This window comes from Tamandua tetradactyla, chromosome 3 (genome assembly GCF_023851605.1).
Source record: "Tamandua tetradactyla isolate mTamTet1 chromosome 3, mTamTet1.pri, whole genome shotgun sequence".
Lineage (NCBI taxonomy): Eukaryota > Metazoa > Chordata > Mammalia > Pilosa > Myrmecophagidae > Tamandua > Tamandua tetradactyla.
Genome location: NC_135329.1, coordinates 9,420,876 through 9,442,181, shown reverse-complemented (window position 1 = coordinate 9,442,181; position 21,306 = coordinate 9,420,876). Strand labels below are relative to the sequence as shown.

The following is a 21,306-nucleotide window of genomic DNA, read 5'->3' as shown; positions in this document are numbered from 1 at the left end:
TTACCCTATTATCTAATTTACCTTGTATGAGCAGTTTATTTGAACACCATAATTACATGGACTCTTGAATAAGTAGTGAGATCTTGCTAATTTTTACATGTTAGTGTGATGCCCAATACAATCCAGAGTAAAGAATATTAAAAAAGTATTTGTGAAGTCCCCTTTGGGAAGTGGGGAGAAAGGGAGAAATATTAAATTTCCCCACCTGGGGAATTCCTGATATTCTTGCAGGCAGTGGAGACAACCGATTCAGTGGGCTGAGCCCTAGATCTTGGGGTTCACCCCTATGAAACTTATTTCTGCAAAGGAGAAGCTAAGCCTACTTACAATTATGCTTGAGAATCACCCCCAGAGACTACCTCTTTTGTTGCTCAGATATGGCCTCTCTCTCTCTCAGCCAACTCAGCAGGTGAACTCACTGCCCTCCCCTCTCTGTGGGATATGACTCCCAGGGCTATATATCTCCTGGCAAAATGGGACATGATTCCCGGGTAGGAGTGGGACCTAGCATCATGGGATTGAGAAAGCCTTCTTGAACAAAAAGGTAAAGAGAGAAATGAGGCAAAGTGAAGTTTCAGTAGCAGAGAGATATCAAACAGAGGCGAGAGGTTATCCTGGAGGTTATTTCTATGCATTATATAGATATCCCTTTTTAGTTTATGATGTATTGTAGTGGCTACAGGGAAGTACCGGAAACTGTCGATTCTAGTAGTCTTGTTTATGGAAAATGATTGTATAACTATATAGCTTTTACAATGTGACTGTGTGATTGTGAAAACTTGTGTCTGATGCTTTTTTTATCCAGGGTATGGACAGATGAGTAAAATGAGAAGAAATAAATAAATAATAGATGGTGGGGATGAGAGGTTAAAAAAAAAATTGGGTGGATTGCAATACTAGTGGTCAGTGAGAGGGAGAGCTAAGGGGTATGAGATGTATGTTTTTTTTCCTTTTTCTTTTTCTGGAGTGATGCATATGTTCCAAATGATCATGGTAATGAATGCACAACTATGTGATGATTTGTGAGCTATTGATTGTGTGCTTTCAGTGAACTATATGTGTGTGAAGATATTGTAAAAATAGTAAAAAAACAAAAAAAGAGTCCACCTAAAAATATTGAATCAGGATTAAAGAACATGACTTTTGTAGGATACACAACAGTTTCAAACCAGCACAGGTACTGAATCTCTAATAGGCTTCCCTGGGCAGAAACATCACCCATTGGTTGCATTTTTGTTGCTGGGAGTGAATGTGCTCTGTGTGACCTTTCATGGGAGAGAGCGTAAGAAAACCTGCATATTGATTCCTCCAGGTTCTGCCCAGTAAGTAGCGTGCTTTTGTAGCCAAACAGTCGAGTTCAGAACCATCTGTCAACATTTGCTTGCCATATCTTCTTAACTCCTTTATTCCAAAACCAGTCCTCAAATCTTATGTGACTTTCATATCTTTGACATTTTTGAAAATTACAGGCCAGTTTTTTCATAGAATTAGATTAATTCTAATAAATTCTAATAAATCTAATCTCATGATTAGATTTATGTTATTCCTCTTTGGAAGAATTATTACGTATTTTATGTTATAATGTTCTCATTGTACCCTGTCAGTTGTTTCATGATTTTGATTTGTCCACTATAGATAATGATAACTTTAATAAAGCAGTGCTTTCTCGTCCTCTCCACTTTAAATACTACTTTTCTCATTTTAATAAATAAGTTACTTTGCAATGACATAAATATCCTGTTCCTCAACAGCCTTTTAATTTGGGCATTCATTTATTTGTGTCTGTGGACTGATGGTTTCCTATGTCTTCAGTGGATTATAATCTGTTATAATTGCGTATGTTCGTGTTCAAATTATCCTATTTCAATCATTGAGAGCCTGTCAAGCTGATTTCTGTGTCCTTTTGACATGTCCTTACTCTTTGAGTACCCTAAGAACATAGATGTTCTGGGCTCATCTTATACCTTCTCTCACCCAGCTCAAGAATTAATCATTTCTCCAGGGAGTTCTGATTATTAGAAAATGGTATTTAGAAACCAGGAACTAGTCTCTTTGTGTTCATTATTATTAGATTGTTACTATTTCCAGTAGCAGTAGCTGAACTCAGTGGAGACACACTCATTTATATATATATATATATATATATATATTATTACTATTATTTTTTGTATGCTATGTGGTGGGGTCACATTTCGTTACTTTTCCATGTGAGTATCCTGTTATTGCAGCACCACTTGTTGAATTTTGTTTGTTTGTTTGTTTTTTGGGGAGTGCATGGACTGGAAATCGAACTCAGGTCTCCCACATGGCAGGTGAAAATTCTTCATTGAACTACCTTTGCACCCCCTTATATTTATTTTTATTTCTGTATCTGTATTTTGAAAATCATGAATGCACATGGGTACCTCCATTTTCAGTCCAGTACCATAGACTTCATTCTCTCTATCATATTTTTAATTCTCTTCTCAGACAGTGACATTCCCGAGTTTACCTTGTAGAAGCCCTTTATTCTTTTCATGTTCTCACACCCCTTGTTTGGATGCCCTTCTCATTTCATTTATTCTTGGTCTCCCCTTGTTTGACTATGTTCTACCCCAAACCTCAAAGAATTTTATTTTCACTCTGCTTATACTCTGACATCCTATGCTGGATCAATGTCCCACTACCTGAAGTTTGCCTTACCTTTCCCCCAACATGGATTTCTACTTTGGTCTGTGGCCCTCTCCCTTCACCCCACCTAGCCACCTAGTTGTAGGCCTGAATTATTTAGAAAGGGATTCCTATATTATTTACCTATATTATACCTATATTCTAAAGGTATGAAATTAGGGATGCTTCTTTGGTGTCTTGTGCCCAGAACCTCATTCTGAAAATACAGGAAATATTTTATCAGTTATGTTGAGTACAGAAAAAGGATTGTGATTAAACCTTATACAGTGGCAGTTTGGCAACAAAAAGAGTGGGTATGATATGAATAATGTATCCTTAGACATTGATGGCACACCAAAAATGCAGCTCCAAAATAGATGAAAACTGTTACTTAATATTTAAAAATGAGCCACAGAAGTTGAGGAAAACTGTAGATATTGAGAGTACAGCATAAACCAGGATTAGAAAGCTCTGAAATTAGATTGATAGAAAATAAGATATGAAAGAAAGATGACAATACTCCAGAAAGAATTAGAAATTAAGGAAAAACACACTTCACAAATGAAGACTAAATTAGAAGGATCCTATGAGTGACAAGAGAAAATGGAAGCTACTACATTAAAGAAAACAAAAGATTAAATGGAGAGCAACAACAACAAAAAAATGAGATAAAAGAAATCTGAGAAAGCATTAAATATATAAGACAGACAATTATGTGTATAATAGTTGGAAGTGGCTGATTCCAGGTCTGGGATAGACATTTTGCAAGACATTTTGCCTGGAACTTCTTTCTGTGCCAGACAGCAAGGAAGCAGCCACTAATGTACAACTCGAAGAAAGATCCCATTAGCTCAAAATGAGCCCAATCTTTAAAAATTGCTGTTGATTTAAACATGTTACAAATATAAGCATCTTTGAGTTGATAATGGACTTAAAAGAACAAAACAAATATTAGTCGCCTTTGTGGTTTGATTAGGTGTACTGTATTAGATTCCTGGGGCTACCATAACAAATTACTATTAATTAGGTGGCTTAAAACCTCTGAAGTTTATTCTCTTATGGTTCTGGAGGTCAGAATCCAAAGTCAAGGTGTTGACAGGGCCATGCTCCCTACAGAGAGGCTCTGGGAGAAGATCTATTTCATGCTTCTTGCTTTTGGGATTGCTGGCTTCCTTGCCTTGTGGCTCAGTCACTCCAGTCTCAGCCTGTGCTTCTTATTGCCTTCTCCTCTATGTCTGTTGTCTTCTCTGCCGTCTCTTAAAAGAACATTTGTCATGTATTTACACCCACCAAGATAATCTAGGATATTCTTCCCATTTTAAGATCCTTAACTTAATCATACCTGCAAAAACACTTTTTCCATATAAGGTAATATTCATAGGTTTTGGGGATTAGGGCATGGACATTTGTTTCTAGGGGCTGCCATTCAGCCCACTGCAGGTACTGATGATTACTCTTGTGTGTATGTCTTTATTTTATTAGAGATTTACAGAAAAGTCATGCAGAAAATACAGAGTTCTTCTAAAGCTCTTCACCTCCATCCTACCCACTCCCTATTATTAACACTTTGCATTAGTGTGGTACCTTTGTTACAGTTGAAGAAACAATATTATTATAATTATACTATTAACTATAATCCATAGTTTACATTAGGGTTCACTGTGTTGGACAGTCCTTTTTTTTTTTTTTTGATTCTTATATATAAAACTCATTCTTAAAACAAAGCTCAAATTTTGGCTTCCCTCTTTACTAGCTTTGTGTCCTTGGACAAGCTACTTAAATCTCCTGATGTGTAAAATTTATATAATACCATTACAGTAGACAGATAAAATGTGCGTATATTTGAAATTTATTTGTGTTTATGCGTATATGTCCTTAAAAATATTTTTATTTGCATAGGAAAGTGTCAGTAAGTATGCTAACCAGAAGTATTTAGTTATCTCTCAGAATAGAATTGGAAGAATTCTGGTGAGGATAAAAAGAAAATTTTTATTTTTATTGTACTTTCTTTAGAGGGTTGTTCTGAGAATTCACTGAAATCCTGTTTCAACTAGCCTAGCACAGTGTTAGTCACATGGGAGATATCTGATACTTAATTGCTATTATTAATAAAATTTTGTGTCCTTGAAGGTAATGTAGCCGCCAAAAGAAATTATGAGAAAAGTTTCTTACATGTGTTTTATTTAAGGCATTACTATTCTTTATTCTGAATATTTAATATTTAAAAAATAAGAATATTGTTTTAAGTTTCAGAGTAGTTATGAAACTAGTAATCCAAATTAAGTGAGTTCTGGTAGATATTTTTTACTGCTGGGTGCTAGAGGATTTTATGATTTATTTCGGTTATTTTTGGATATGTTTGTGATTTCATTTTATTGAAAGGGTTTTTGCTTTCAGGAGAAGTATTCCAAGTTCTTTGCCCTGGCAGTCACAGATTCTTTTATTGTCTCATTTTCTAGGCAATGAAGTGGAAGAATTCTTTTGTTCTGTAGTGGGGATGTTTTGGTTTCTTTATTTTCTGTTTATAATCCTGGTGAGGTGAGGAAATGTGTATTCTCAGATTTCTAAAAGAGGTTAAAAGAATAAACATATTTAGATATTATTTAACTTTATTTTTCTTTGTTTTTAAAATTAAAATCTTTGATCAGAGAAAAAAAGACTGTATTAAGTGTTGATGAGGATGTAGAGAAATTAGAACCCTCGTATTTGCTGATGGGATTGTAAAAATACTTCAGCCATTTTGAAAAACAGTTTGGCAGTTGCTCTGAAGAGTTAAACACAGAGTTTCCATAAGACCCGGAAATTTCACTTATATGTAAATATCCAAGAGAATTGAAAATATAGGCCCCCACAAAAACTTGTTTATGAATGTTAATTGTAGCCTTATTCATAATAGCCCCAAAGTGGAAATAACCCAAATGTCCATCAACTGATGAATGCATGAAATGTGGTATAAGCCATACAGCAGAATAGTATTTGGCAATAAAAAGGTCATATTAAGCAATAAAAAGGAATGTAGTACTGATACATACTGCAACATGAATGAACTTTATGTTAAGGAAAAAGAAGACAGATAAAAAAGGCCAAAGATTGAATGATTCCATTTATGTGAAATGCCCAGAATAGGCAAATCTACAGAAACAGAAAGTAGATTAGCCTATGGCTGGGGTGCGATTTGGGGGGGGAAAGAAATAACAGCTCATGGTCACAGGGACACAGTTTTGGGGGGAACAGGTAGAGGAGTAAAAATTGTGATGAATGTTGCATAGCTGAATATACTAAAAACCATTGAATGTTACTTTAAAGAGATGAATTATCTGGTACATGGATTGTGAAATATATCTCAATAAAGCTGTCATTAAAAAAATTGGTCCATGTCCAAGTATACTAAGGATATGTTGTTGATATACAACTGCTTCAAGAATTAGCCAACTCCTTTTTCTTATGATATATTACAGTGAACTTTTTTTTTTTTAAAATTTTTAAACCTGGAACTTATGCATCATGTTTTTCTTTTATCATAAGAGTTGGAATACAAAATTAAGCTAAATATGGTAAATCATCCTCTTAATGTCTGCTGTGTCTTCTGTAAGTTTATCTACTGTGTATTCCATTCTTAGGATATCTGAGAATAAGTTTAAATGCTGCATTCCATAAATTGTATATTCAAGTGAACCACATGTTCATGTCAGTACATACCTTATAAGATATTTTAAACCTCATTAGCCTTACTGTGGGGCAAAGTTTTGCAAATCAGACCTTTTCTGGCCAACTACTATGAAAGGAGGAAGACATTAGTAAACTTGCACTCTCTGAGAGTCTTTACTTAGCAGTAGTGATTATAACTTTGTTATTTTTTATTATTTATGCATCTGAACAGCAATTCCTATTCTTCTTTATCACAAATAATACACAATGTAAAACTTTAAAGGCCATAAAGAAGACTTAATTGCTATTTATTATAGAAGGTATAGGCTCTTGGTATAGGCTTATTCATCTAAGACTAAGATTTGGTTAATCTGTTACAGGCTATAAAATAGGTAGTGATGAAGGAGATAGTGGTTACATCCTGTGCAACTACTTTGCTTCTATTAGTGAAATCCTAAACACCCTCTCAAACTTATAGGCCTAAAACTTGATTTAAGAGATGAAGGATCATAACAGTTAAAGCTGTGGTAGAATTTTACTACCAGAATTCTATCTTATTCCCTTTATTTTAAAGGTAGGAAAACTGGGGCCCATACTGTCAATCCAGGATTCTTCCACTGTATTATGTTGTCATTGTATTTACTTTTAGATCATAGATACTGTCCAGAGCTCTTCAGAATTCTTTTAAAAGTTTTATCTAATTTGATAAACTCATGGTTTTTATTCTACTTCTGCTTCTTCAATCAATTCTTTTGAAAAAGTAATGAATACTAATACCCATCCCATCCCTATCCTATCATCCTTCCATAGAGCTTTTTGAGGAAATAAAACTGTAAAGGGAGGCTGTTTGCAGAACTCCAAAAAGAAGATCCTTCCCCAAAGGGTTTGGTCACAGTTCTTAACACAGGTAGCTGTGTATGATTGGGAAAGGAATGGTGTTTAATATCAACTCTGATAACATAATTTTTCATTGTCATTTTTTTCCCTAGTATCTTCTAGATTGTCACAGCCATCTTCCCCCCAGTCAGGCTGTCCATCTCCCTCCATTCCAGCAGGTAAAGTCATTTCTCCATCACAGAAGCATACCAAGAAGGCACTAAAGCAGGTAATCATGCTAGTCCATGTCAGAAGTATAATCTCCTGCATTAAAAATGTATGACTTTGGCAGTCATTCAGAATTTCTTGAAAATTTTTACTTTAGGCCCTTTTAAGAGGAGAAATTTTCTATTTAGTTACTTAATAATTTATGTGCTACTATGTATGATACCCAATGTTTTAGATAGATACTCTTTAAAAAAAAATTTTTTTGGCAGATACTCTTTTTGTCAGATTTTGAAGTACCTAATTTGTTCCTAATTTGCTAAGAAGTTTTTGGGTATTTTTGAATCATGAATAGGTGTTGAGTTTTAAAATTTTTTTTTCCTCAGAATTTATTGAGATGATATGTAGTTTTCTCTTTTAATCTATTTAATCTGTTCACAAATTAAAATAGTTAATCTTTTAATTCTGTGCCATCTTTTAATGCACAGAATTCTGTGGCTAGATTTTCTTATGTTAAGCTCTGCTTAACTTTTTGGAATAAACCCCCAAGGTTTTTATTTTTTTATTTTTTTATTTTTTTAACATGAGCAGGCTCCAGGAATCGAACTCAGGTCTCTGGAATGGCTGGTGAGAACTCTGCCACTGAGCCACCATTGCCCACACTCCATACATTTTTAATACATTGTTGAATTCTCTGTGTTAAGGTTTTAGTTTGGGTTTTATATTTTTCTTATATTATACTTACATAGTATTAGAATCAGAATTATTCCAGCTTGATGAAATAAGTTGTGTACCTCTCCATATTTTTCTAGATTTTGGAACAAAATTATGGGAATTATTCCTTTAAAGTTTGGTAAATCTCACCTTTTAGAATCATTTTCTTAGCATTTCACTTTCATTTAGTGTTGGTTTCTTTTGATTTTCTGCTTTTTGAGAAAACTTTGGGAATTTCTTTTTTCTTAGAAAATGGTCCATTTTGCTTAGTTTTTTCAAGTATTGGTTTAAAGTTGCACATTGTATTCTTTTATGTCTCCTTTTTATTCCTCAGTGTTGTTCATTTTAATGGATCCTTTTTTCAATGCATTTGTCAGTGGCTTGTCTATTTTATTGGACATTTCAAAGAACTAGCTTTGGAAGTTTTTGAAATACAAATGACCAACAAATAAAAGTTCGTTAATAATTAGGGAAACATTAAAATAGCAGATTTTTTTTTTTTATCCTCAGATTGTTATAAATTAAATGAGTCATACTCTGGACAAATACAACAATAAAAATTTATTTTTTAATGAAGTCATTCTGTGTGAATGAACATGGAAAAATAGCCATGATATAATGTTAAGTCATTAAAATTAAGTTATTCTAGAGCATGTAGTGCATGACACCATTTATAACAACATGCACATGTATACACTGAAGTTCAATAGTTGATGATTATGAGAATTGAGTACTAAGTATAGGAGTGGTAGTCAAAAGAGAATTTAGCTTTTATGTTTGAATCGGGCATTAAAAATATTTTTTTGTATTACCTTTATAATTAAAAGATAACATTTAAAAAATTATATATGTCTTAAAATGTTTAAAACAGTGCACCTCCAATTTGTTAAGAGTAATTACTGTTTGCCTGGGTATCCATTAGCAGTTATTTTTGTAAGTTCTCTGGAGAATTTGTAAGATGCAGCTTTTACACAGGGAAAAAGCAAGTATTTCCTTAAATCTTTTAGCTAATTTATGATGTGTGAGCTATTTCTGTACTCATGTATTATATTCCTCTAATCTTGGGAGTCACAACATTTTCTTTAGGGACTATCAGCATGGAAAATTCTATAAATTAGATTTTTAGTATGTAAAATAAGTCCTTCCCCTAATATATGTTTTTTATACTATTATCTGAGGAAAATTATTACAAATAATAATTATCCTTTACCACACATGAGGGTATTTTGTTGTTGTTGTTAAGTATTTGTTTTTTAGTTAAACAATGGGAGAATTAGCCACAGGGTTTGTAAACCGTTGAGTGGGAAGAAACCACTTATAATTCTTGCTTTCATCAACTAAGTGTCTGAATTTATATGAACTTTGTAGGTGAGTCTAAGCCAGATATCTACCTCTCTCTCAGAGTTACATTTATTGGCAACTTTATAGGAAGGAGATTAATTCTCTGACCTCTGATGCCTCTAGGTGAATAGCCTAGCCAGAGATATGTATAAACATTAAGCAGGAAGAAATTATATTGGGATCAGGGAATTGGAAAACTAGAGCTAGGGAGCTATTCTAGACTTTTCTACATGATCTTGAAGGTTAAAGCTTAAACTGGAAACTTAGCAAAGTCTTAAATTTCCCTGAAATGCAGCTTTACTTGATATCTTTGCCTTTTTTTTGCTTTAAATAAAATGGTTGCCCATCTATTTTCATGATTAAAATTCTGGGAAGTTCTTGGCTTTTCTGTTCATTCCAAATTGTATTGCCTGGTGTAGTCTATAAACAAAGAACATCATAAAAAAAATCCTGAAACAGCCAAAAGGAGCCACACTTACTGAAACCAGTATTTTCTGATCTCTCTGCCTGTTTACTGCATTGCTATTAGGTCTTTAGGCCAAATCTCATTGCTCTTACCCAAGATCTAACTCAGGTAGTCAATCATAATCTTTTGTTCAAATGTAGCACTCTAAAATACATAAATTGAATATTTGTATTTCTACATAGAGTTGAGACAAATACAATTTTCTTGGTGTATCAATAATATTCTGCATCCAGAAATTATTGAAAACATGCAATTTTATGCTAAGATTCAACTTCTACTACTGGAAAATTGGGAAGGAGTCCTTGGTCTATTAATGATTTTTAAGTTCTAAAAATTATTAATAACTATTTGTCACATTTATACAAAATAAAGGAATAATGCTGGCAAAAGAAAGGAAGAAAGAAATCCAAACTCTTATTTATTTATTTATATTTGATCATCACAATCTACTTTTTTTCTTTTTTATGAAAAATGACATATACAAAAAAGCAATAAATTTCAAAGCAAATTGCAACACTTTGTTCTGAAACAGATTTCAGATTTTGGCGTGGGTTACAATTCTGCAGTTCTAGGTTTTTACTTCTAGCTGCTCTAAGATACTGGAGACCAAAAGAAATAATCAGTGTAATGATTCAGTGATCATATTCATTTGTTAAACCCTGCCTTCTCCATGTAACTCCACCATCATCTTTGATCTTTCTTTCCCACTCCTTAGAGGTATTTGGGCTATGCCCATACTGACTTTTTCATGTTGGAAGGGACTGTTGATAATATGGGATTGGGGGATGGAACTAGTTGATGTTCTGGAGAGGCTGACTCCTCTGCATTTCAGGACTTATTTGGTCTAGGGACCCATCCTGAGGTTGTACGTTTCTTGGAAGTTACCCTAATGTATGAAATCTTTGTAGAATCTTACATAATACCCTAGGTGTTCTTTAGGATTGGCAGGAATGGTTTTGTTTGGGTTTTGGTAAGTTATCACAGGTAGCAATGTCTTAATTGGTGTGTGTGTAAGAGTGGACTCCAGAGTACTTATCAACTCTTCAAACTTTCTCAGCCACTAATAAACCTTATTTATTATATTTCTTTTCCCCCTTTTGATCAGAGTGGCATTGTTGATCTCAGTCTTAGGCCAGACTCATCCCTGGGAGTCATCTCCCACACCACCAGGGAGACTTTCACTCCTGGGCGTAGTGGGGAGAGCAATGATTTCATTTGCAAAATTGAACTTAGAAAGGGAGAGAAGCCACATCTGAGGAAGAAAAGAGGTCCATCACAAATAACTCTTAGGCATACCTATATGTAGGCTAAGCTTCTCTGCTACATAAATAAGCTTCACAAGAGTAAGCTTCAAGATCAAGAGCTTGGCCTATTGATTTGGATGTCCCTAATGTTTGACACTGTATAAGGGTTTCCCTGGTAGGAAAGTTTAATAATTCCATAATTTTTCTCCCATATCTCAAGGAACTTTGCCAGTACTTTTTGATTATCTTCTTAATATTCTCTGGGATATATCCAGGCATTACATTAAACTATACAGGATTAAAGGCCCTCATTCTTACTCTGGGCTCCCTCTGTAGAAATCCAAACTTAAAGGTTTATTTTGGCATCGTTGCACTTAACTTATCTTAGTTTTTTGTTTGCTTGGCTAGATTTCAAAGAAATTGTATGATCACTATCTTTATCACCTCTTTTTTTAAAAAGTGATTTTTATAATCACTGAAAACTGATTAGTGTCAGTTTTCTCTTTGTAGGCTCTAAAGCAGCAACAGCAGAAGAAGCAGCAGCAGCAGCAGCAGCAATGCAGGCCAAGCATGTCTATCTCCTCCAGCCAGCATCTTTCTCTGAAGACTGTCAAAGCAGCCAGTGACTCTGTTCCTGCCAAGTCTGGTGAGTAGACTGTGTGTTTTTTGTTTGTTTGTTTGTTTGTTTTTTAATTTATTTATTAATTAAAAAATAAAGAAACAAAGTAAAACAACATACATAATCAGAAATTCACAATATCATCGCTTAGTTGCATATTCATCATTTCTTAGAACATGTGCATTAATTCAGAAAAAGAAATAAAAAGGCAATATAAAAAAAAATAAAACGAACACAGGAAAGAGAAAAAAATATTATACCTCCCATACCCCTTGCTTTCATTGATCACTAGCATTTCAAACTAAATTTATTTTAGCATTGTTCCCCCTATTATTTATTTTATTCCATATGTTCTACTCCTTTGTTGACAAGGTAAATAAAAGGAACATCAGACACAAGGTTTTCACAATCACACAGTCACATTGTGACAGTTGTATCATTATGCAATCATCCTCAAGAAACATGGCTACTGGAACACAGCTCTACATTTTCAGGCAGTTCCCTCCAGCCTCTCCATTACATCTTGAATAACAAGATGATATCTACTTGATGCATAAGAATATCCTCTGGGATAACCTCTCAACTCTGTTTGGAATCTCTCAGCCATTGACACTTTGTCTCATTTCCCTCTTCCCCCTTTTGGTCGAGAAGGTTTTCTCAATCCCTTGATGCTAAGTCTCAGCTCATTCTAGGGCTTTTCTCAATTCCTTGATGCCGAGTCTCCGCTCATTCCAACGTCTCTGTCCCACGTTGCCAGGAAGGTCCACACCCCTGGGAGTCATGTCCCACCTAGAGAGGGGTAGGATGGTGAGACTGCTCGTTGTGTTGGCTGAAGAGAGAGGCCACATCTGAGCAACAAAAGAGGCTCTCTTGGGGGTGACTCTTAGGCCTAAATTTTAACTAGACTTGACCTATCCTTTGTGGGGTTAAGTTTCATATGAACAAACCCCAAGACTGGGGGCTCTGCATATAGCTTTGGTTGTCCACACTGCTTGTGAGAATATCAGGAGTTCAACTTGGGAAAGTTGAATTTCTCCCCGTTCTCACCACTCCCCGAAGGGGGCTTTGCAGATACTTTTCCACTCACCGATCGAATCACTCTGGGATTCATCGGGGTATCACTCTGGACAAACCAGCAAAATCTCATGTCCTACCTGAGATTCCAAGTACTTATGGTATTCAGTCAAACTATCTACATAAGTTATATTAGGGAATGCACTAGTCAAAATATAAATTTTGTAACAAATAAACATTTTTTGCTTTAGTCTCACGCAGAAAGTGACATTTTAAAATATTAATTACCATCTATTTTCAGTACCCTGCAATAATGACGTTCCTTTGTTCTTCCTCATGCAAAAACATTTTTAAAATTTTACCTTGTACATTTCACTATTATTACACACACTAGGCATTCCTAGATTATACCATCTCAATCTTTAACATCTATCTTTCTTTCTGATTTCATTGATGTCCCCAGCCCTCCTCCCTCTATCATTCTCACATGCAGCTTCATTCAGTGTTTTAACATAATTATATTACAGTTAGGTAGTATTGTGCTGTCCATTTGTGAGTTTTTGTATCCAGTCCTGTTGCACAGTTTGTATCCCTTCGGCTCCAATTACCCAATATCTTACCCTATTTCTATCTCCTGATGGTCTCTGTTACGAACGAAATATTCCAAGTTTATTCACTAATGTCAGTTCATATCAATGAGATCATACAGTATTTGTCCTTTAGTTTTTGGCTAGTCTCACTCAGCATAATGTTCTCAGGGTCCATCCATGTTGTTACATACTTCAAAAGTTTATTCTGTCTTAAAGCTGCATAATATTCCATCGTATGTATATACCACAGTTTGTTTAGCCACTTGTCTGTTGATGGACATTTTGGCTGTTTCCATCTCTTTGCAATTGTAAATAATGCTGCTATAAACATTGGCGTGCAAATGTCCGTTTGTGTCTGCCCTTATGTCCTCTGAGTAGATACCAAGCAATGGTATTGCTGGGTCATATGGAAATTCTATATTCAGCTTTTTGAGGAACTGCCAAGCTGCCTTCCACAGTGGTTGCACCATTTGACATTCCCACCAACAGTGAATAAGTGTGCCTCTTTCTCCACATCCTCTCCAGCACTCGTCATTTTCTGTTTTGTTGATAATGGCCATTCTGGTGTGTGTGAGATTATATCTCATTGTGGTTTTGAGTTGCATTTCTCTAATGGCCAGGGACCTGGAGCATCTCTTCATGTGCCTTTTGGCCATTTGTACTTCCTCTTCTGAGAAGTGTCTGTTCAAGTCTTTTTCCCATTTTGTAATTGGATTGGCTGTCTTTTTATGTTGCATTGAACAATCTGTTTATAAATTCTGGATACTAGACCTTTATCTGATATGTCATTTCCAAATATTGTCTCCCATTGTGTAGGCTGTCTTTTTACTTTCTTGATGAAGTTCTTTGATGCACAAAAGTGTTTAATTTTGAGGAGCTCCCATCTATTTCTTTCTTTCTTCAGTGCTCTTGTTTTAGGTGTAAGGTCTATAAAACCTCCTCCAATTGTGAGATTTATAAGATATTTCCCTACATTTTCCTCTAACTGTTTTATGGTCTTAGACCTAATGTTTAGATCTTTGATCCATTTTGAGTTAACTTTTGTATAGAGTGTGAGATATGGGTCCTCTTTCATTCTTTTGCATATGGATATCCAGTTTTCTAGGCACCGTTTATTGAAGAGACTGCTCTGTCCCAGGTGAGTTGGCTTGACTGCCTTATCAAAGATCAGATATCCATAGATGAGAGTTTCTATATCTGAGGACTCGCTTCGATTCCATTGTTCAATATATCTATCTTTATGCCAGTACCATGCTGTTTTGACTGCGTGGCTTCATAATATGCCTTTAAGTCAGGCAGCGTGAGACCTCCAGCTTCGTTTTTTTTCCTCAAGATACTTTTAGCAATTCGGGGCACCCTGCCCTTCCAGATAAATTTGTTTATTGGCTTTTCTATTTCTGAAAAGTAAGTTGTTGGGATTTTGATTGGTATTGCATTGAATCTGTAAATCAATTTAGGTAGGATTGACATCTTAACTATATTTAGTCTTCCAATCCATGAACACGGTATGCCCTTCCATCTATTTAAGTCTTCTGTGATTTCTTTGAACAGTTTTTTGTAGTTTTCTTTGTATAGGTCATTTGTCTCTGTAGTTAAATTTATTCCTAAGTATTTTATTCTTTTAGTTGCAATTGTAAATGAAATTCGTTTCTTGATTTCCCCCTCAGATTGTTCATTACTAGTATATAGAAACACTACGGATTTTTGAATGTTGATCTTGTAAACTGCCACTTTGCTGTACTCGTTTATTAGTTCTAGTAGTTTTGCTGTGGATTTTTCAGGGTTTTCGACATATAGTATCATATCATCTGCAAACAGTGAGAGTTTTACTTCTTCCTTTCCAATTTTGATGCCTTGTATTTCTCTTTGTTGTCTAATTGCTCTGGCTAGAACTTCCAACACAATGTTGAATAACAGTGTCGATAGTGGACATCCTTGTCTTGTTCCTGATCTTAGGGGGAAAGTTTTCAGTTTTTCCCCATTGAGTACGATATTACCTGTGGGTGTTTGTTTCATATATTCCCTTTATGATTTTAAGAAAGTTCCCTTGTATTCCTATCCTTTGAAGTGTTTTCAACAGGAACGAATGTTGAATCTTGTCAAATGCCTTCTCTGCATCAATTGAGATAATCATGTGATTTTTCTGCTTTGATTTGTTGATATGGTATATTACACTAATTGATTTTCTTATGTTGAACCATCCTTGCATACCTGGGATGAATCCTACTTGGTCATGATGTATAATTCTTTTAATGTGTTGCTGGATCGATTTATAAGAATTTTGTTGAGGATTTTTGCATCTATATTCATTAGAGAGATTGGTCTGTATTTTTCTTTTTATGTAATATCTTTACCTGGTTTTGGTATGAGGGTGATGTTGGCTTCATAGAATGAATTAGGTAGCTTTCCCTCCACTTCAATTTTTTTGAAGAGTTTGAGCAGGGTTGGTACTAATTCTTTCTGGAATGTTTGGTAGAATTCACATGTGAAGCTGTCTGGTCCTGGACTTTTCTTTTTGGAAAGCTTTTTAATGAATGATTCAATTTCTTTAGTGGTGATTGGTTTGTTGAGGTCATCGATTTCATCTTGAGTCAAAGTTGGTTGTTCATGCCTTTCTAGGGGGTTGTCCATTTCATCTAGATTGTTGTATTTATTGGCATAAAGTTGTTCATAGTGTCCTGTTATTACCTCCTTTATTTCTGTGGGTCAGTGGTTATGTCTCTTCTTCCATTTCTGATCTTATTTATTTGCATCCTCTCTCTTCTTCTTTTTTGTCAGTCTTGCTAAGGGTCCATCAATCTTTTTGATTTTCTCCTAAAACCAGCTTCTAGCTTTATTGATTTCCTCAGTTGTTTTCATGTTCTCAATTTCATTTATTTCTGCTCTAATCTTTGTTATTTCTTTCCTTTTGCTTGCTTTGGGGTTAGTTTGCTGTTCTTTCTCTAGTTCTTCCAAGTGGACAGTTAATTCCTGAATTTTTCCCCTTTCTTCTTTTTTGATATAGGCATGTAGGGGAATAAATTTCGCTCTTAGCACTGCCTTTGCTGCATCCCATAAGTTTTGGTATGTTGTGTTTTCATTTTCATTTGCGTCGAGATTTTACTGATTTCTCTTGTAATTTCTTCCTTGACCCACTGGTTGTTTAAGAGTGTGTTGCTGAACCTCCACATATTTGTGACTTTTCTGGCGCTTTGCCTATTATTGATTTCCAACTTCATTCCCTTATGATCTGAGAAAGTGTTTTGTATGACTTCAATCTTTTTAAATTTGTTGAAACTTGCTTTGTGACCCAGCATATGGTCTATCTTTGAGAATGATCCATGAGCACTTGAGGAAAAGGTGCATCCTGCTGTTGTGGGGTGTAATGTCCTATAAATGTCTGTTAAGTGTAGCTCATTTATTGTAATATTCAAATTCTCTGTTTCTTTATTGAACCTCTGTCTAGATGTTCTGTCCATTGATGAGAGTGGGGAATTGAAGTCTTCAACTATTATGGTAGATGTGTCCATTTCCCTTTTCAGTGCTTGCAGTGTTTGCCTCACATATTTTGGGGCATTCTGGTTCGGTGCGTAAATATTTATGATTGTTATGTCTTCATGTTGAATTGTTCCTTTTATTAGTACTTAGTATCCTTCTTTGTCTCTTTTGACTGTTTTACATTTGAAGTCTAATTTGTTGGATATTAGTATAGCTACTCCTGCTCTTTTCTGGTTGTTATTTGCATGAAATATCTTTTCCTAACCTGTCACTTTCAACCTATGTTTATCTTTGGGTCTAAGATGTGTTTCCTGTAGACAGCATATAGAAGGATCCTGTTTTTTAATCCATTCTGCCAGTCTATGCCTTTTGATTGGGGAGTTCAATCCATTAACATTTAGTGTTATTACTGTTTGGGTCGTACTTTCCTCTACCATTTTGCCTTTTGTATTTTGTATGTCATATCTAATTTTCCTTCTTTCTACACTGTTCTCCACACCTCTCTCTTCTGTCTTTTCATATCTGTCTCTAGTGCTCCCTTTAGTATTTCTTGCAGAGCTGGTCTCTTGGTCACAAATTCTCTCAGTGATTTTTTTGTTTGAAAATGTTTTAATTTCCCCCTCATTTTTGAAGGACAATTTTGCTGGGTATAGAATTCTTGGTTGGCAGTTTTTCTCTTTTAGCAGGTTGAATATATCATCCCACTGTCTTCTTGCTTCCATGGTTTCTGCTGAGAAATCTACACATAGTCTTATTGGGTTTCCCTTTTATGTGATGGATTGCTTTTCTCTTGCTGCTTTCAAGATCCTCTCTTTCTCTTTGACCTCTGACATTCTGACTAGTTAGTGTCTTGGAGAATGTCTATTTGGATGTGTTCCCGTTGGGGTACGCTGCACTTCTTCGATCTGTAATTTTAGGTCTTTCATAAGAGTTGGAAAATTTTCAGTGATAATTTCTTCCATTGGTTTTTCTCCTCCTTTTCCCTTCTCTTCTCCTTCCGGGACACCCAGAACACGTATGTTTGTGCACTTCATATTATCATTCACTTCCCTGAGTCCCTGCTCATATTTTTCCATTTTTTTTCCCTATAGTTTCTGTATCTGGTCGGATTTCAGATGTTCCATCCTCCATTTCACTAATCCTAACCTCTGTCTCTTGAAATCTACCATTGTAGGTTTCCATTGTTTTTTTCATTTCTTCTACTGTACCTTTCATCCCCATAAGTTCCGTGATTTTTTTCAGACTTTCCATTTCTTCTTTTTGTCGTTCCTTGCCTTCTTCATATCCTTCCTCAATGCATTGATTTGGTTTTTGATGAGGTTTTCCATGTCTGTTCGTATATTCTGAATTAGTTGTTTCAGCTCTTGTATCTCATTTGAACTATTGGTTTGTTCCTTTGACTGGGCCATATCTTCAATTTTCCTGGTGTGATTTGTTATTTTTTGCTGGCTCCTAGACATTTAATTACCTTAATTAGTTTATTCTGGTGATTGCTTTCACTTCTCTTACGTACGGTTTTCTTGCTAGATGAGTTTGTTGTCTCTCTGTTCTTTGACCTTCAGTTCAGCTTTTTCTGGACCTCTAGCTTAGGTTTTGTTTAACAGAGGAGAATTTTTCAGTTCTTGTTTTCTTGTTTCTTGCCCTGCTTATATGGTGCCTTTTCCCTCCCCCCCTTAGGAGGGTCTATCTAGGTATTATAAACCCCAGCCAGGTTTTCCCAGACTAAACTGGCCTCCTATCAGGGGGAAGGAGTCACCTGCATCAGTTTTCCCTGAGGGTGAGACCCAGCAGGTTAAAAGACTTTCCTGTGAAGTCTCTGTTTTTCTTATCCTGCCCAGTATGTGGCACGTCTGCCTGTGAGTCGCACCAGCAAAAAATGTTGCGGCACTTTTAACTTTGGAAGCCTCTCCCTGCTGGGGGTGTGGTGGAGAGGGAGGAGAGGTTGTAGGCTGGTTTTAATGGCTTCAAATTGCCAAGCCCTGGGGTTTGAATTCCTTGAGGGTGGGGTTCCACCTGAGTTGGGCTTCACCCCTCCCCTGGGATAGGCACATGTGGGAGACAGCCCTGAAAGCAGCTGGTTTTTGCCTATGCCTGGGGCAGTTGCAGCCCAAGAGGTCCCGTTGCTGAATCCAGAGGCTACCAAGTCTCTGTAGAGACACAGCCACTAAAACCTCCATTTCCTCCCGTTTCCTCTTTTTCCGTGAGCCCAATAGCGACGTCCACCTTGACCAGGTTTAGAGTCTCTTTCCTTTACCTCTCGGAAGCGCCTGTCGGGGAGGGGCGCCAGGCACCGTGGCTTGGGGAACTCACGGTGGGTAGGCTTGCAGCCCGCCAGCTAGTCCAGACTGGCGTATACTGTGTGTCTGGTCACTGACGTGGCTCCGTGAGCTGTTCTGTGTTGTTTCTGGTTATTTATTAGTTGTTCTGGAGGACAAACTAAAACGCGCACATTGCTAAGCCGCCATCTTGGCCCCTCTGTTTTTTGTTTTTATAAGTATTTTTCTTGGCAAATCTTCACACACATACATTCCATAGTAGTGTATAATCAGTGTGGCTCACATCATCACATAGTTGTGTTTTTCATCACCAGCTTAGAAAGAGAGGCCACATCTGAGCAACAAAAGAGGTTCCCTGGGGTGACTCTTAAGCCTAATTTTAAGTAGGCTTAGCCTGTTCTTTGCAGGAATAAGTTTCATAGGGATGAAACCAAAGATCAAGCGCTTGGCCTATTCATTTAGTTGTCCCTACTGCTCACTGGAATATCAGAAATTCTCCAAATTTGTGAATTTAATATTTCCTCCTTTCTTCCCAGTCCCCCAAGGGGTCTTTGCAAATATCTCTTTATACACAGCCCAGATTAATCTGCGATATGTTGTGCATCGTACTAACCTGTACAAATCAACCAAACCTCATTCCCTATTCAAGATACCTTGTACATGGTGTTAAAGTGACCATACAAATTTAATTAGGTCATAATTATCCAAAATATAAATTTTGCACCAAATAAACATCTCTCCCTTTGGTCTCACACAGAAATTGAAGTTTTAAAATATGCACGATATTTACCCTGTATTCTGCTCTACCTTAGTCCTATGCAGATCAGCTTTATTCATATCTCTACTCAAAGTCTGATCCCTTTTTCAACTTTTTAGACAATTCCTGTGTGTGGTACTGCTGATTTTCATAGCTTCAGAGCTCTAACTCTGAGTCTCAGGTATCACATAAATACCTGATGTTTCTGGGAATGGCCACATTATATACCAACAGCTCAGTATCTCAGAATTTAGAAATAGCAGTTACAACTCCTGAATACATGTGACTGCTGTAAGAGTTTACAATCTAGGATCCTTTACTGTAGGCCCCAACCTGATAACCACACTCTCCCCTTCAGTTCACCGAGTTTTTGTATTATTGTTAGTCCATATGAGTGAGGCATGATATTTATTGTTTTGTTCCTGAAATTTCATTCACCATATAGTCTGTAAGGTTCATTCACCCGGTTGCATGCCTCACAGCTTCATTCCTTCTTGTGGCTGCTGAGTAGTCCATTGTATGTAAACACCACAATTCCCTCTTCCATTCTTCAGTTATTGTCCTCTTAGTCCACCACCATCCAGTATGAATCATGAACACTGCTGCCATAAACACCAGTGTGCAAATGTCCATTTCTGCCCCCACTTTCAGCTCCTCCAGGTACATACTGAGTAAGCCATGGCCTGCAGGATCATATGGCAACCCCACCCCTAGCCTCCTGTGCCAGCAGCCCACTGCCCTCCCAGGACTGCACCTTTCAGTTTTCCTACCAACTTTCTCTGTAATTTTAGTGAATGTGCATCTTTTTCTCTGCCTTTTCTCTAGCACCTGTTTCTCTGTGTTCATTTTTAAACAGATTTATTACACATCATACAATCCAACCTAAGTATATAGACATGCCTTTGCCACCATAATCTGTGTGAAGATATTTCCTTTTCTTCCCCATAGAATCCATACCCCTCCCCTTGCCTCCTTCGGTTGAATTTAATTTTGGCATAATGCCTTATTACATTCAGTGCAAGCATATTACAGTGTTACTGTTGACTATAGGCCCTGGCTTAGGTTCTTTGTACTTTTTCCTGTATTGCATCCATTTTCAGCACCTTGGAATGTTGACATTCATTTGTTCTCCCTCATGCAAAAATGTTTTTTTAATCTGTACATTTAATCAACAACATTGTACATGCTAGGCCAACATTGTCTAGTCTAGGCTGGGTGTTTTTTTCAATGGAAGCTTCCTTTTTCTCCAGTATTTTTGCATCTGTTTTCCAATTCCTCTGATTGTTCACATAATTCTGTAGTGCCAAGTTATTAACATAAATCCTTCTAGAATAAATGGAAAAATTTTTATGCAAAATCATACAGTTATTAAAAATTGCGTACGTGAGATTCATGTGCAAGAATGCAATCAGTGACTTACAGGGTGCTTAACCTACTAATATTTGGAAGCTTCTCATAATTAACTTTATA

General features: G+C 36.1%; 1 protein-coding gene across 4 annotated transcripts in view; it reads left to right on the top strand.

The window, feature by feature from the left end:
* ASXL2 (ASXL transcriptional regulator 2) overlaps nt 1-21,306 on the top strand; it is a 235,476-nt gene that overhangs the window by 153,999 nt on the left and 60,171 nt on the right. For all 4 annotated transcript variants that reach the window (XM_077152315.1, XM_077152314.1, XM_077152316.1 and 1 more), the window contains 2 exons: nt 7,287-7,402; nt 11,614-11,749. In XM_077152315.1, coding sequence (XP_077008430.1) covers nt 7,287-7,402; nt 11,614-11,749 — 252 coding nt within the window. The remainder of the gene's footprint in view (nt 1-7,286; nt 7,403-11,613; nt 11,750-21,306) is intronic.